This window comes from Trematomus bernacchii, unplaced genomic scaffold (assembly GCF_902827165.1).
Source record: "Trematomus bernacchii unplaced genomic scaffold, fTreBer1.1, whole genome shotgun sequence".
NCBI lineage: Eukaryota > Metazoa > Chordata > Actinopteri > Perciformes > Nototheniidae > Trematomus > Trematomus bernacchii.
In genome coordinates this window covers 3747904-3764331 of record NW_022987771.1, presented here as the reverse complement: position 1 = coordinate 3764331, position 16428 = coordinate 3747904, and the positions used below count along the sequence as shown (strand labels likewise).

Sequence of the window (16428 nt, the reverse complement as noted above, 5' to 3'; positions counted from 1 at the left end):
CTTGGGCTAAGTAGCATTATGGCACCTACAATACCGGCCCCTAATTATCATTTCACAAAATTATAATTACACTATAATAAATGACAATACACACAATATACGTCCAGATCTCTTTCTTGAATTCTTTTTGTTCAGAGTTCATAAATTGCAGTCTTTTTGGAAAAGTGATCTTTACTCACTAATCAGTATCAGTAAAAATGCTTGGTGTGGTTTGTGTGTGTGCAGGGGGCAGGGGGCAGGAGACAAAAAATAAAATAAAAGACAAAAAATAGTCCGTTTAGACTTGGAAAAAGTCCTCTGCCTCCTGAAGAAGGCTAACTTCGTTAATTGGTCTGCTCAAGAAACCAGTCTTGGTCTTGATCCGAAGCATACGTACGAGTCTCTTTTCTTCTTGTTTGCCACCATGTTCTCCATCCGAGGGATCTCAATCCTCTTTTCCTCTGTGGCTTTTTAGACTCTTTAATCGTTGGCTTCTATATATTGACACTATTTCCATATTCGCACAAACATTTCATTAAGCTGGAAAAAAGAGAAAAGGAGGAGTTTCAAACGTCTCTCAAATTTGACTTGTTCCAAACTAAGATGGCAGCCGGAAGTGTAAACTTGTCTTATTCTTCTTCCTCGTTGGTTTCGCTTGCAATTTAATATCTTGTAGTTCCTCTTTGATAACATGTTTTTCTGCTTCCATTCCTGGTGCTTTTTGAGTGTTCATCTGGATTTCAAGAGCCTTATACGCTTCTTCTTCTTGTGAAAGTTCACATTTCAGGTTTGACATTTGGCTCATTAATCCGTGTACCTTCAGCTGTTGACTGGCAATCTGTTTTTCAAGCTGCCCTCTCTCTTTAGCTTCCCTCTTCCTTCTCTTCTTATGTTCCTTCATCAAATTAGCTTCCTTCCTCACCTCATTCTTTTGTTCCTCCTCTATTTCTCCACCTTTCTCTTGCTCAGGCTCACTGTCTTCACTGTCAATGGGAGCACGGATAATTCTCTTGCTCTTCTGGGCCCCTTTCTCTTTCCTATCACCCTTCTTTTCTGCCTTTTCAGTGTCCATCTCCTCTCCGCTGAAAGCAGATAAGACCAGCGCTTCGGCCATGTTTACACTTAATGAAGTTTTGTCCCGAGTATCATCAGGACATCCTCCTAATGGTCCACTAACTGTCCATCCGAGCATGGTTTTTACGGCATAAGGTCCATCCCCCACACTCCTGATTACATCAATTGGTTCAAGGGCTTTTGGAACATCTGAACCAATCAGCAACTCAATTTCAGCGTCAATTTCAGGTAGACAAACATCCCTCAAATGCAACCATTGATTGATGTCGGTTTGACGTGGAATGTTTCCTTTGTGCACGGGCATAGTCTTCTGAGTGTATATGCCGGGGAGATCACAAACGTTGCTGTTATGCAGTCCAGCAACCTCTAGGCCTGACACAATGCTGGTTTCAACGACCTTTCTTTGACCCATAGTTCTCAGCAGAATGTTTGACCTTCTTCCTTGGAGGTTAAGTTTGTTCATAAGGCCTAATGTGCAAAACGAAGCAGTGCTGCCTGGGTCAAGAAATGCATAGGTATGCACTGTTGTGTTCCCCTTTTGGGCTTTAACTTGGACTGGTACTATGGAGAGTTTGCAACCATCTTCACCGGCCCCAGTAAGGCCACCTGTCTGAATTGAGGCTTCAGCAGTGTTTGCCGATGCTTCTTCCATTTCCTCCTGCTCGTTTTCCATTTCCTTCCTTTGTTGGTAGATGTGCAACATTCTGGGATGATTTAGATTGCATATGTTGCACCTCATTCGTTTCCTGCAGTCTCTAATTATGTGTCCTTTACACAGGCAGCCAAAACAAAGACCATTTTCTTTAAGAAATGTGATTTTTTTCATGATGTGTCCTCCTTCCTAACTGTGGACACATCTCCAGAGCATGTTCACATCTACAATACAAACAGTTTTCTACAGTGCTTCTGTCATATTTATTTTCTGTAACCTTCACGTTGGTTGCAAAGGGTGCTTCCACTTGGATGAGGCTGTGGCCTTCTCATGTCTTTGCTTATGGGAGGGGGGTCTTTAAAGGGCCCATGTCATGGCCATTTCCACTGATCATAATTACATTGTTGAGGTATACTAAAATAGATTTATACTGTGCAATTTTCCAAACTCACATTGGTTTCGCATACAGCATCTCTGTCAAGCATGTGTATTCAGCAGTATTCACTCTCTCCACTAAACGACTCGTTGGAGCTCTTGCCCCCCCCTCCCTGTGAGCCTAGTGTGCTCCGATTGGTCAGCTCGGCCACTCTGTTCTGATTAGTCAACCACCAGAGAGGCTGCGCCCATGTCTAAACGGCTGCTCTCAGCCGAACATCAGTCTTATCATGGCGTCGGTACAGCCGTATATTTTATATACATATATATATTTTTAACTGTTGTTATAGAAGAGTGTGACGGCCCCAGGGCCTTTGTCTTACGATGGGGTGGAGCTGAAGAGGCTAATCAGCGTGATCACGGACACCTGGCCGGAGCCGAGGTGCTAGCCAGCTGCCGGGAGTCACACGGCAGCCTCTCTCTCCCTCCAAGCAGCACAGCAATCCTCTTCCCTGACCACGTATCTCTGCATTTACCACAATAAATGTGCCGTGGTTTTGTAAACTCGTGTATGTCTCCTTGTCTTTCCGTTGTGGCCTACGAGCCGGTCATAACAAAGAGTAAGTTATTTTTACCCGTTATAAACTACTACTGTTTGATGAGAAATCAAATCATGGTTTGCTATATATATAGTATTTCCATTAAACTTTATTTTTAGAAATGTACAAAATGAACGTAAATATACATATATACACGGTATATCGTCAATTACTCCCTGTTGTCGGCATCTTGCCTATAGCAGCCGGGGCTTTTTAGGACGAGGCCTCAGTGTGGTAGTCCGGTCCCCGTCATGTATTGTCCGGCAGGATCTGGCTGGACGAAATCAAATGCAAATCACAAAATATTAGAGAAACTTAGTTGTTTTAGATTCGTTAGTAGTAGTTGTGGTAGGAGTGTGGATCTATCTAATCAATCTAATGAACAGCTTGCCAGCTAATATGCTAACCTAGCTTTGTTTACCTTGGTAGCTAACGTTAGCTCGGAGGAACGGCAACTATAATGTAGAGTAATAAAACTACTATGAACAAAAGCTAGTGGTTCATATTAGGCTAGCAATAACGTGTTTATAATTGCAATGTTATACGGGTAGTCTGCTACGTTCGGTCATACATTGTAACGGTCATGAATACATTGTTTTTGCGCTAGCATGTATAGCTAGCCTCGTTAGCTATACATGCAGTATGTACATGTACTGTCACAATGCACGGCAAATCACCCGGAGTATACTGTATGAGCTGGGCTTGTTTAGTGTAATAAAACCACTATGAACAAAAGCTAGTGATTCATATTAGGCTAGCAAGAACGTGTTTTCCAGAGCAAACCCATGTAGCTCCGTTGGTTAGCTCGGTAGCATACACCCTACGCCAGCTATAATGTAATTACGTTTCGCGACTGACCGTACGGCAAATCACCCGGAGTATACTGTCTATGAGTATTTCGTGTGTGAATGCAGACATTCTCCTGCTATGAGATACATGTACTGTATGCAAGGCCATCTGCTGATATTAGAGTTGATATATGGAAACGTTAGCACAGTTAGCACTGTGTCAATAGCTTAGCAGTCCGACACAGTTTATACATTTAAACAGTCTTGTTTGATAAATACACAAATAACAATGCAAACTTACAGGTTGTGTACCCGAATCTTCCCCTGCTCCAAACGGTCCAAACAAGCTGTGCATATCCGGCCTCAAACTGGGCAATGTTTTGGAAGCTTTCGTCTGTGAAATGCCGGTTCTTCGAACCTCTGAAGGAACAGTGTTAAAAAGACATTTCAACCACTGACTTCATCGTGGTTCTTCCGTCGGTAGGACAAACAGCTCAGATTTCTCCTCACATTTCAGGAAACAGGTCCTTGGCAGTGGCATGACTGGATCGATTGTGAACTGAACCAGAGCTTCCAACAGTAAATGTTAGGCTGGCAGAGGGTGCGGCCAGTGCCGCTGGGTGTGGCCATAGCTCTTCGGGATTGGTCCAATTCGTTCCGGGTACCGCATGACATCAGGCCGTACCCGGAACTAAATGGAAGACTCAAATGGGCAGTGGCGTATCTCCAACGAGGCGTTTTGGGGAGGTATGTTCTGTGTTAGAGTTTTACTCGTTACAGGGTGTACTTTGAGGGTTTTGACTCTGCACACCGTTTACATGCATAAAAACCTTCATAACACACAAGGCGACGGGTAATAACCGGAAAAGCATGACATGGTCGCTTTAATGTCCCCAAATATGGGATCTGTAGCAATTTTTACTTGCCTTTCAAGGAATTCCACAATATCCTTGAAGGCAGCTCTTTGGTGGTGTTTTTCCTGGATGTCACATGCTACAGTTCTCCATAAATCCCTCAGCCTATATGGAAGTTTCTTTAAAATGGCTAGCATGTTTGCTGGAATGTTGAGCTCAAACATGTAGTTGACATCTTCCATCGCATTGCAACATCCTCTAAGGTAGACCGTGTATGCCTGTAGAGCCCTTAGCCGCGTTCACACCAAGTACTTTCCTGTACTTAGTTCCGGCACTAAGAGCCCCGGCGCTTTTAACCCCAGGGCACTTAGTACAGATCGCGTTCACACCGGAGTACCTTTCCCTGAGGGAAGATTACGCAAATGAGCCGCTGACGTCACTTCTTCTTCTTCTGCTTTGGCTTTACTGGCAGGCCACAAACCACTTCACGGCGAGTACAGTAGGTGGCGGTATGCACCTTAAAGTTGTTTGCAATCCGCTGCAAAACAAGAGAAGAAGAAGAAAAACTTCCCGCGTATACTGCGACGCCCACCCACTCGCTGTACATTAGGCGTCTGTTGTTTACCTTCCGACCTCAGACATGATGGAGATGGAGTCGACTGAAGTTGTGCTGTTTGTGCTCATGTTATACAGCTTTGTAACTGAGTTAATGCAGCCTGAGCAACTTGCGTACAATAACAAAACAAGCCGAGCACGAGTGGTGGTGGAGAACGCTTTTGGCAGACTGAAGGGCAGGTGGCGGTGCTTGATGAAAAGAAACGACTACAAGATCACAATCCAGGTGGCAGCATGTTGCATATTACATAACCTTTGTGAAAGTAATGAGTACAGGGACGAATGGACTGCCTTACCGGCAACCCAGCTTTATGAGGCATCTGAACAGCGTGTAAATTGTAAACATTTTGACAATAAAGCTAATCTTTTGTACAGTGCTTTTGTTTCTCTTTTATTTTCCAGTCAAGACAGGCAACATTACAATAGTGTACAGTGTGGCAATATAATAACAATAAACTGTGCCAGGTGTGTTGTATGCACAGTAAATAGGCTCAGCAGCAAACCCACCGTTATTATTTATCTTCCTGAGACCCACTGCATCCGTCTGCCATAAACATACATGTTAGTTTCGGCCCATAGTGGACTCCATTTTGTGTTGTGTAAAATGGGGGGGGAATTAAAAGTTTGCAAATCCCCATGTCCTCCTCAGAGGACAATCATAAAAACATTTAGTTTTAGGTCAAATAATATTTAAAATGATATAAATTATCATATTTGTGTATGTGCCCCTGCCATTCCTCCACAAGGTTGCAACATTGATGATAAATAAATGACAAATAAAGCTTTGCCAGTTTATAACCGATGAAACATGATGGTATCAGAATAATCACTTACATGTGATGTATAGGATGCTACGGTCACTAAAGATAAAGTGTCAGGAGAAATAAGCAAGCTACAGGATCTGTTTAACAGTAAATAGAAGTTCACATTTTTAATGTAAATAAAATAGAAGTTGTACATGTAAATTAACATTATCAATATAAAATAAAGTGTCAGTTGTATCAAGACTATATAATAACAATAATATAAAATGAACTGGTGAGCATCTTGTCCTCCGTTTCCTGGGCCTTGGTGAACAGCACCATCTGATCCCCGTGCATCGACTCTTTCACCACGGCACGCCGGTCCTCCAACGCCTGGGCGGTGTCAAAGAAATTCGCATCCCGTGTCCGCTTTCCTAAGAGGGGAAAATAAGCAAGATACAAGATCTGTTTAGTCGCCATGTAGTTTTACAACATACTAGGAATGTTTTTTTGGTATTTTCACAAATAGAATTAAGGTTTCACAAATCTGAAACTGTGTTATAAAGAATGTTTAGCCTCTCTGGGATAATCCAGTCCAGATTTGATGAGTCTAGGTATAGTGGTTTTAGATCAGGACCTGGTCTAATGTGGTCTACATGTAAAAAAGCACTGAAATCTCCCTTTTTTGTATTTTCACAAATAGAATTAAGGTTTCACAAATCTGAAACTGTGTTATAAAGAATGTTTAGCCTCTCTGGGATAATCCAGTCCAAATAAATCGGCTATGCAGCGATTTAAGAGGTTCAAACACGGAGGATTGTTCCTTTTTGAAGAGTGCTTCATGTATGCTTGAACTTTGTTTAATGTTGTTGAGGCAAGTTAAACATAAAATATGATGAATATTATGAAATAAACATGATTGTGAACATCAGTTCGATGCGTAACGTTCTTTCAAGACAAAGTTACAGTGTGTGTACCTTTGCGTTTGGTTGCTGGTAAGGAGGACGACAAAGCGATGTGATCTAGAATGCAAAGCTCGCTTGTTTCCAATCCCGAGAGTTGTCCATCCTCGCCTGAAACAGACGATTAGTGCCATGAGTTAGTGAAGCAAATTACAGAAACACTGCACAGTTATTCACAAGTCAAAACGTTTTCATAGCGGCCGAGAATATCTAGCTAGCTAGATGTAGCTAGCTCGGGGCCGGTGTTAGCCTATTCAGCCTAGCATGGCTAGCTTGATCTACTGAGCAAATAAAAGTACATCTGAGACCATTATTGTGCAGATTAAAACCCCAGTGCATGTAGTTGATTTTACCTTCGTCGTGGTAGTCATCGTTGGCCACTGAATCCGCCGTTTGTAGTCCTGAGTTTCTTTATTTTTAGCCGGCTGTGCACGATTCCCAGGTCGAGTGAAAGCTACTGAACTGGCTTCAGTAGCATTCCCTGGGTCGCGTCCTCGGCGTAGATCTCCAGAAGCGCCGACACCTCCTCATCATTTCTTGATGCTTGCCATAACTGCTTTCAAAAACAAACCCAACGCTCCGTTGGTGCGTTGGGTTTGTGTAGCGAGGAAAAACAATGGCGTCTCCACACAACATTTTCACAGTTGTACGGGCGTGGTTTGCAATTCGCCCAGCCAATCAGCACTGGGGCACTTTTGGGGCACTTTTCACCCACAGAAAAGTACGCTCTCCCAGCGGGCTCTAAAAATGGGGGTAAAAGTACCCGAGATTAAGTACGATTTTTGGTGTGAACGCGACATAAGGGGTACTCACGGAACTAAACGCAAAAAGTACTCCGGTGTGAACGCGGCTCTTGTGTCCTCAGCCCTTATTAATGACCATGAAAGAGCTCTTTCCATGTATGCTGTAGCAATTTTATGTTCATTGCCAAAGTTTTGTTGTAGTAACCATTTGGCCTTGCTGAATCCACTGTCTGAGGCCATATGTTGGCAACTCCGTACAAGGTCTCTGGGCAGTCCTGTTGTATATTGCTCCAGGTAGTAGAGGCAGTCTCTGGGGTTATTGTTTTTGCTTTCAATATTGAATTAGAAATATCTCACAAATTTTTGGTACTGAAGTGGGTCACCATTAAACACTGGAATGTCTTTCTTGGGCATGGATGATAGACACTGTTGCTGGATTAATAAAGCGGTTATTTCATTTTGTTTTTCCATGACTGAAAATATATTGCACTTGTCACTGTTGCTTGTGGCAGTTACTGGATCTGGAGATGTTACACGTAGATGTTCATCTAGATTCCTGATGCCTGCATTGGGTGTTAGGGGAGCTGTATCAATGTTAGTGACAGCTCTGTCTGTGGTGGTTATGATTGGTTGTTTTAATGTTACAAACTGTATTTCCCTTTGTCCCGTTTCAAAATATGACTGCATGCCATTGGATGATATAGAACAATTAGCTGATCCCCTGGGGGCTGCTAACACTTTCATTTTTGCAATGGTGGCAGCAATGTTTCCTTCTAATTCCATTTGCTCCTTTTTCCTCCTCAATTCCTGCTTTTTCCTACTCAATTCCTGCTCCTGTGCTTCCAGGACATGTTTGTCCCTTAGGAGTCTTTGGAGTACTTTCATGGCTGCCACTTCGGCCTCAGCTTTTATGTGTGCAGATGCGGTGCTGGAAACTCTTGATCTTGAGCTTTGCCTGCTTTTTGTGCTACCAATGTTTGATATGCTGTCACCAGGTTGTATATCATCTTGTGTGCATGATGTAGCCTTCATGTTTGACGGGGGAAAGAGAACGTCCTGCTGAGCCTCAGTGTGTTCAAATTGCTCCTTTACATTGGCAGTTGCCTCGTCTGGTAGAATGAGAGGAATATCTGTGTTTGCAGCGATTGGTTCATTGGCAGTCACATGACCTGTTTGCAGAAAGGGCCTCCTCCCAGTTTCCAAGAGCCATTGTTGTACATCCTCCATAACATCATTGTTATGTTTTGTTATTTGTTGAAACCAGTTATTTTGTATTTCCAGGTCGTCTTCGGAAAGCAACATAATAACTGATTCATGTGCTGTTTTTGCATTTTCATATTGATGAATTAATTTGTCCAGTTTGAGTTTAACATCCTTTGCATTTTCATCATTTTTCATTAGATGTTTGATTTCCTGTGTGCGTCCTTTAATCTTCTGCACGTTTGACTGACATTCTTTTTGCAGTTGTTCGATTTTGCAAGCCAAGGCTTTACTAGTAAGCTTGACAGTCCTTTTTTCCATTCCATCGTTTGTGTCACTCATATTTGATGCAATATGTGTGGTGCCTTAGCATTTAAAGTAACACGACAGTGTTCACTGGTATGAAACTTAAACCAGCGGGGCCCGCCCGCCACAGCAAAACAAACAATTCGAAAACTTCTGCCGCTCACGGCATAACAAGCACACACAACCGCCGCTAACGGCACAACAAGCGCACAACAAAAGCCAAAGTCCCCAATGGACAAACGGTCACGCTTCCCAAACTGTGTCCAGCAAAAATACACAAGAAAGGATATAATCGTGCCTACAGCTTTCAGCTTGTTGTGCGCTGCAGTCAATGAGTGTCCATCAGTGAGTCCTCGTGGCTACTCCAATCCATATCGATTTGGGAAAAACGGTCCGAAGGTTCCAAAGGTACAGAATGTTAAGTCCGTTATCCGAAGCGTCCAAGCGATCCGTAAGCTTAGGAAGCCGGCCGGTCCGTCCAGTTTAGTCTCTGATGCGAATCACCGTTTTTTCTGTTGACTTAATGTGGCGGCTCAATCCCCAGTTGCGTTTGAGTCGCCGAGAGGCTAAACTTGGCTATAAACTGTGATGCGTTTTCGAAGAGAAAGTCCATAGTGAAGCAAGATAGTTTTTGGGATATTTAATAAACAAAATCATAACATGGACAAAACGGTCAACAGAAAAAATGACAGCACAAGCTCACCCTCTGTCATCCGCACTCGACATGAAACAGGTGACTTAAATACACAAACCACACCCATGTGACACTTACCGGAAGTGCTCAACAAACAAATAAAAGTGATGTAAACAAATAATAATACAAATAATGAACTTGGGCTAAGTAGCATTATGGCACCTACACTCTGTACTATCACTTTATACCCTTTATCAGCACCGTCTACAACGACGCTGATCCTGAAGTAAAAGTACAAACACCACACTGAAAATACTCCATTACAAGTTAAAGTACTGCATTCATATCTTATTTAAAGGTCCCATGTCATGGCCATTTCTACTGATCATAATTCCATTGTTGAGGTATACTAGAATAGATTTATATTGTGCAATTTTCCAAACTCACATTGGTTTCTCATATAGCATCTCTGTATAGTATGTGTATTCACTCTCTGTCCTAAACGGCTTGTTGGAGCTCCTGCCCCCATACAATACATGGAATTTGTGTGTGTGTGTTCCAAGTGAATCTGCGGGCCCCTGGTGGCCAGTACATACATTATGTGGCCCCCACCACCATCCAAGTTGCCCATCCCTTAACTAGTTCAGAGTGTAATAATCAACATTCTTTATCAGCGAGACTAAACAAATATGGACCCTGAATCTAACTAGAGCTGTCGTCCATAGAAAAGAATGTGCAGCAGGGAACCTACGTTCCAAATAAAAGAAGGGCCTCTAGATGTCCCTGAACAATAAACTATCTCATGTCAGCTTGTGCTCGGTAATAAAATGGCAACAACAATGCGCCCAAGCTGCCCCTCCTTAAGAGAGATAGCAGCAATACCCAAGGCCGTAGAACTATGCCATGGGAAAAGAGACAGTGAGAAGAGAAAACGAGGAACTTTGTCGAAGGTTGAATACCTAAGCAAATTATTCCCTAACAAAATATATATATATATATATATATACACAGAATATATATTTTGGGAGAGATATACACTAGTATTAGACGCAGTCAAAAGTTTGGACAAATCTTCTCATTATAAGTTTTTTATTTATTTTAATTGGTTCTACATTGTAGATGTATACTGAAGACATCAAAACTATAAAAGAACACATGGAATTGTCTATAATTTATGTGGGCTCTAATCTGAGGTGCTTTCATTTGCGGTTTCTGAGGCTGGTAACTCTTGTGTATTTATCCTCTGCAGCAGAGGTAACTCTTGCTCTTCCTTTCCCGGGGGGTTCCTCATGAGAGCCAGTTTCATCATAGCGTTCGTTGGTTTTTGCGACTGCACTTGAGGATTCATTCAAAGTTCTTGAAATTTTCCGGATCGACTGGCCTTCATTTCTTAAAGTGATGATGGACGGCCGTTTCTCTTTACTGAGTTGAGTGGTTCTTGCCATAATATGGATTACAACAGCAGTCAAATAGGGATTTCCACTGTGCACTAACTCTACCTCTGCAAAACACAACTGATGGTCTCAAACACATTAACCTGTTAAGCCCTGAGCCTGTTTTTTAGGTCTCAGGCTCGAAAATGACATTCCCAGAACAAATGACCATATCTTCCCTTCTAAAAGGGTTAAATTAATAATGTTTTTTCTCAAAGTTATGATAAAACTGTGAGTTGGATGTAGAAAAGTCAGAATCAATATAGTCCGTCCAAAAATTATTTTTTACTTATAGTGAAAACTACCCTTGGATGATGGTAAGGTAGACTAAAAGCTTTAGGAATCCAAAGTACAACATATAATAAGTACCCTGTATCAAGATCGATGCAAAACAAGTGACATTTGACATTTTTAGAGAGATTTAGCAAAAAGAAACCACTTCTGGGGTCATTTGGGTGGATTTTCCATATCTCTGGCCCCCCTTGGTCGATTTTGATGGTTGACACCTCTTTCTGACCATTAGAGCCAATAGAATCGAAGGGGGATGCCCCCACACACACTCGTTGTGAAACGAAAAGGTGGGGGCTTTGCGCATGTAATTTAGCATCAGAGTGAACCTATCTCTAGCTTTGACATCTGGAAACGGAAAAGCAGTTTTAATGCTTATGGATTATCAGAAATCATTTCAAAGGGACACAGACACATTAGATTAACCTATGGATTAACTTCAGCAGCGTTTTTATCGTTTTAATGCCATTGAAGACCACTTTGGAGAGACTACAGAGCCAAGGTAAAAATGTTAGCATTTTTAGCTACCTAGCGTCACCTGTTTTGATGTCCGTTTTTGCTTATAACGTCGCAAATTCGTATAATTCAGTGATAATGTGGGTGTCCATCGATTCTGTGTCACCTCACGATGTGAAACGATGTCATGGATGTAGAGAAGAGATAAATAATAAGGTTTTGTGAGTGATTTCCGGTGCAGTAAGGTGTTAGCATTTTTCGCTCATTGCTAATTCAGAGGCTCAGTGTTAGCATTGTGGGTTTTCTTTTGAAAAAAAAAAAAAAATGATCAGTTAAATGAGTTTCTTCTCGTTACATGGATATAAAACATTCATAGTTTATTAAATGAACATGCCCTCAGACACTGTTTCCTGCAAGATGTTGCGGCAGTGCCCCGGTGCCGGGGTCTCTCGGGCTTAACAGGTTAAGAAGGCAAGTAATTCCACAAATTGAGTCTTGACAAGGCACACGTGTTAATTGAAAACCATTCCAGGTGACGACCTCATGAAGCAAACTGAGAGAAGCTAAGAGTGTGCAAAGCTGTCATCAAGGCAGAAGGGGGCTACTTTGAAGAATCTAGAATTAAAATCATATTCTTGATTTTTTTTAACACTTTTTTGTTAAAGTGGACCTATCATGCTATATTTAAATGATATATTGTAGGGCCATACCTATATAAGGTATATTTATACGTTTCTGTTTTCAAAATACCAAACAGATCATGCATTTTAGCCATGCCTCATTTCGCTCTATGTGCTGTTTGCTGTCTACGGGTCTGATTCTGCTGACCACGCCCCCCTGCAGGAGAGGGGAGACATGCTCTGATCAGCTGCTGGGCTGTCAGAAGAGGGGGAGAAAAAGAGATCTCCGTCCTCCGTGTTTTATTATATAGAGTCGTTATTCATTTGTTTTAAAGCTCAATAAATAACAAAGAAGACCTTTGACCGGCACTTTTCAAATTTTGTCCGGAAGATTTAAACTTTAACGGACATCTTGACCGGCGAAACAAACTGAAACTGAAACTCTGCCGCACGGTCCCCTCGTTCCTTGGAAGAGGCGGAGAGGTGGGTGTTTGTCATCTGCTGGTGGACTAACCGGAGAGAATTACAGTGCTTGCCTCGATGGGGAGGGATTGCATTGAATTAAAGCAGCGGGAGCAAACGCTTGCCTCGGGGAGGGAGAAAAAAAGCCACAGCGGAGAATAAACAGAAGGCTAACCATGGTAACTATGGGCGGGAAGTCTTCTTCGCTGCTTTTGTGGCAGACTACAGTGTCACTTACAGGCCTGGCATATGTACTACAGCGTCTCCAGCGCTTTCGAACTGCAATGGCCGTGGCTGTCTCCTCCTGATTGGTGGAGTTGGCCCAATAGGCGTAGCGCCACCGTCCTGTCGTCAGGACAGTGTTCAAATCTGGATCAGTTTTTATCAGATCCGTTGCAGCCCCTTTTTTAGAGATTTGTGTATGGAGGAGAATAGAGAGGGTTGTGTTTTCTGACACTTGGTGAGTTCCCTGGAACACCGGGGACACATATTCATGTATAAAAGACGTACAAAAGTGCATTTTGCATGATAGGTCCCCTTTAACTAAATAATTCCATATGTGTTCTTTCATAGTTTTGATGTCTTCAGTATTAATCTACAAAGTAGAAACAAATTAAAATCAACAAACCATTGAATGAGAAGGTGTGTCCAAACTTTTGACTGGTACTGTATATAAAAAACACACATATTTTAATATTTAGCAGGTTCCCTCATCTATAATCATTTATACAAGCGCTACTTTAAACATGTACAGCAGTAAAATGCAGCATACAAAATAATCAAGAAACATCATAAATTAAACACTGACAGAGAACATTTTACTGCACCATCTTTACTTTTACATAAGAAGGTGCCGTAAAATGTTTGCATACTTTTACTTGAATGAGGTTTGATTGCAGGATTTTTATTTGGAACAGAGTATTTTCATTCTATACTGTAGGCGTAGTGTATCTGTGAACGATCCCAAATACAATTCATTGTTTACATTGCGGCTAGTGCTAAACCAGAAGAAAAAAAAACCTTTTAAATGTTTAACTGGAAGTGGAAAGGGGCTGGGCTACATAAGGTGAATTGAGCCAACAAAATTAGACATGTTATGTGTGTTTCCTGTTCCCTGCAGACGTCCAGCAGCTGGTGGTGGTTAAAGAAGAGCTTCTCCATGACCAGCAGGCGTGGAGCACCAGTCTGGACCAGAAGGACCTCAGGATCAGTCAGGAGGGAGAGCAGCTTCAGGAGCTGGAGGAGGCTGATATCACCAAGTCCACGTTCACTCCTGACCCTGTGAAGAGTGAAGATGATAAAGAGAAACCTCAGTCCCCACAGCCTCATCAAAGACGAACTGAACACATGGAAACAGAAGCTGATGGAGATGACTGTCGAGGACCAGAACCAGCCAGGAACTCAGATCCAGAGAGCAGTTTACAACCAAAGACTGAGGGCGACACTGGAGACTCTTCTGAACCTGACACTGGAGACTCTTCTGAACCTGACACTGAAGACAGTGCTGATTGGAAAGAGACCAGAGAACCTGCGTCAGGCTCAAACTCACTGAAAAATAGACATGAATCTGTCAGTGATCAACGACGTAGTGCTGAAAAGAAACAATTCGGGTGCTCTGTTTGTACGAAATCTTTTACACAGAAAGGAGATATTAAGAAACACATGAGAATCCACACAGGAGAGAAACCATATAGCTGCTCAGTCTGTAAGAAATCTTTTTTACATAATATACATTTAAAGACACACATGAGAGTCCACACAGGAGAAAAACCATACAGCTGCTCAGTCTGTAAGAAATCCTTTTCAGAGAGTGGAAGTTTAAAAAAACACATGAGAATCCACACAGGAGAGAAACCACACAGCTGCTCAGTCTGTAAGAAAGCTTTTTCACATAATATAAATTTAAAGGCACACATGAGAATCCACACAGGAGAAAAACCATATAGCTGCTCAGTCTGTAAGAAATCCTGTTCAGAGAGTGGAAGTTTAAAAAAACACATGAGAATCCACACAGGAGAGAAACCACACAGCTGCTCAGTCTGTAAGAAAGCTTTTTCACATAATATAAATTTAAAGGTACACATGAGAATCCACACAGGAGAAAAACCATACAGCTGCTCAGTCTGTAAGAAATCCTTTTCAGAGAGTGGAAGTTTAAAAAAACACATGAAAATCCACACAGGAGAGAAACCACACAGCTGCTCAGTCTGTAAGAAAGCTTTTTCACATAATATAAATTTAAAGGCACACATGAGAATCCACACAGGAGAAAAATCATACAGCTGCTCAGTCTGTAAGAAAGCTTTTTCACATAATATAAATTTAAAGGCACACATGAGAATCCACACAGGAGAGAGACCATACAGCTGCTCAGTCTGTAAGAAATCCTTTTCACAGAGTGGAGGTTTAAAGGTACACATGAGAGTCCACACAGGAGAGGAAATATACAGCTGCAGTGTTTGTGACAAAAGATTTAAATGGTGTACTGTTTTCAAAAGACACAAGTGTGTTGGTCGTCAGTCCTCACAGCTTAATGAAATTCAAACTGAGGATAACAGAGAGGCAGAGCCTCCAATCAGCAGCTCAGCTGAACACATGGCAACAGAAGCTGATGGAGAGGACAATGAATAAGTCTTGAATATGACAGTTCACAAGTGAAAAAATCTGTCTGACTGGATAAACATTGTTGCACAACATTCATATAAGACTTAAATGAACTCCATCTTTATCAACATGAGTGGACAATATGTTTAATGTTTTTGTCATACTGATTTTCTGATTTATATGTTAAACACTGACTGTTGATGAACCATTTTATTTTTGGATTGAGGGCTCCAAGTTTCCATGTAGAGATATAGGATGATTTGATGTATTTTTCTTTATTTCTAAATGTTTTGTATCATTGATCCCTGTTAATGAGCTCTGTTTTACATACATGTACCTGTTATCTGATTGTTTTTGAGAACCAAGTCTCTTAAAATTAGAATCAATTGTTGTCAGAATGAATAAACGAGTGTGCAGTTCCAACATAAAGGCAACAAGCTACAATCATTTGACATTCATTGCAGTTTTGAAAATACATTTTTATTGAGGTAAAAGCAAAATGAGAGTAAAGGCAGAAAACAGAGGCAGAGTGTTAACCTCATAGTAGGTAACAAGTGATGATTAGGAGAGATTATTAGTGTATGAGTCGAAACTTTTTGTTGTTGTTGAAGAAATCTTACTCTTTGTGCCTTTTTCTGGAATAGCTTGTTTTTTCTATTTTGAAAGTTAAGTGTCCTTGCATAGTACAACTGTGCCGGCTAAGCAGAGAGGAAGTGACATGTGGTGTACCACTCACACTTTTATCACTTTGACCAAACTCCAGCCACACACATGATCACTTTCTACTGGATAGTTGCATTAAGGCCTTGTCTAAATATGCCACAGTGCGAAGGTCCTTGGCGTCAGTTTAACATTTTATCAAATGAAATCACTTAACTTAATGTGGGCAGATAAGAAGTGCTTTTTCACATGGTAAAGGATATAGAGTATATATATAATGATCAACCTACTGTTTAAACTGTCATTTGCTAATTAAATTGTCAATATTGTATCCGGACGTCTTAGTTTTGTCAACTCGAAAAACTGAATTAATTCTGTTAA

General features: G+C 41.5%; 1 protein-coding gene across 1 annotated transcript in view; it reads left to right on the top strand.

Moving 5' to 3' along the window:
* The window catches only part of LOC117496928 (zinc finger protein 271-like), a 38968-nt gene extending 23155 nt beyond the window's left edge, over positions 1-15813 (top strand). The window contains exon 2 of the mRNA XM_034148780.1: positions 14383-15813. Within this exon, the coding sequence (XP_034004671.1) occupies positions 14383-15414 (1032 nt within the window). The 3' untranslated portion in view covers positions 15415-15813. The remainder of the gene's footprint in view (positions 1-14382) is intronic.
* The last annotated feature ends 615 nt before the right edge of the window (positions 15814-16428 follow it).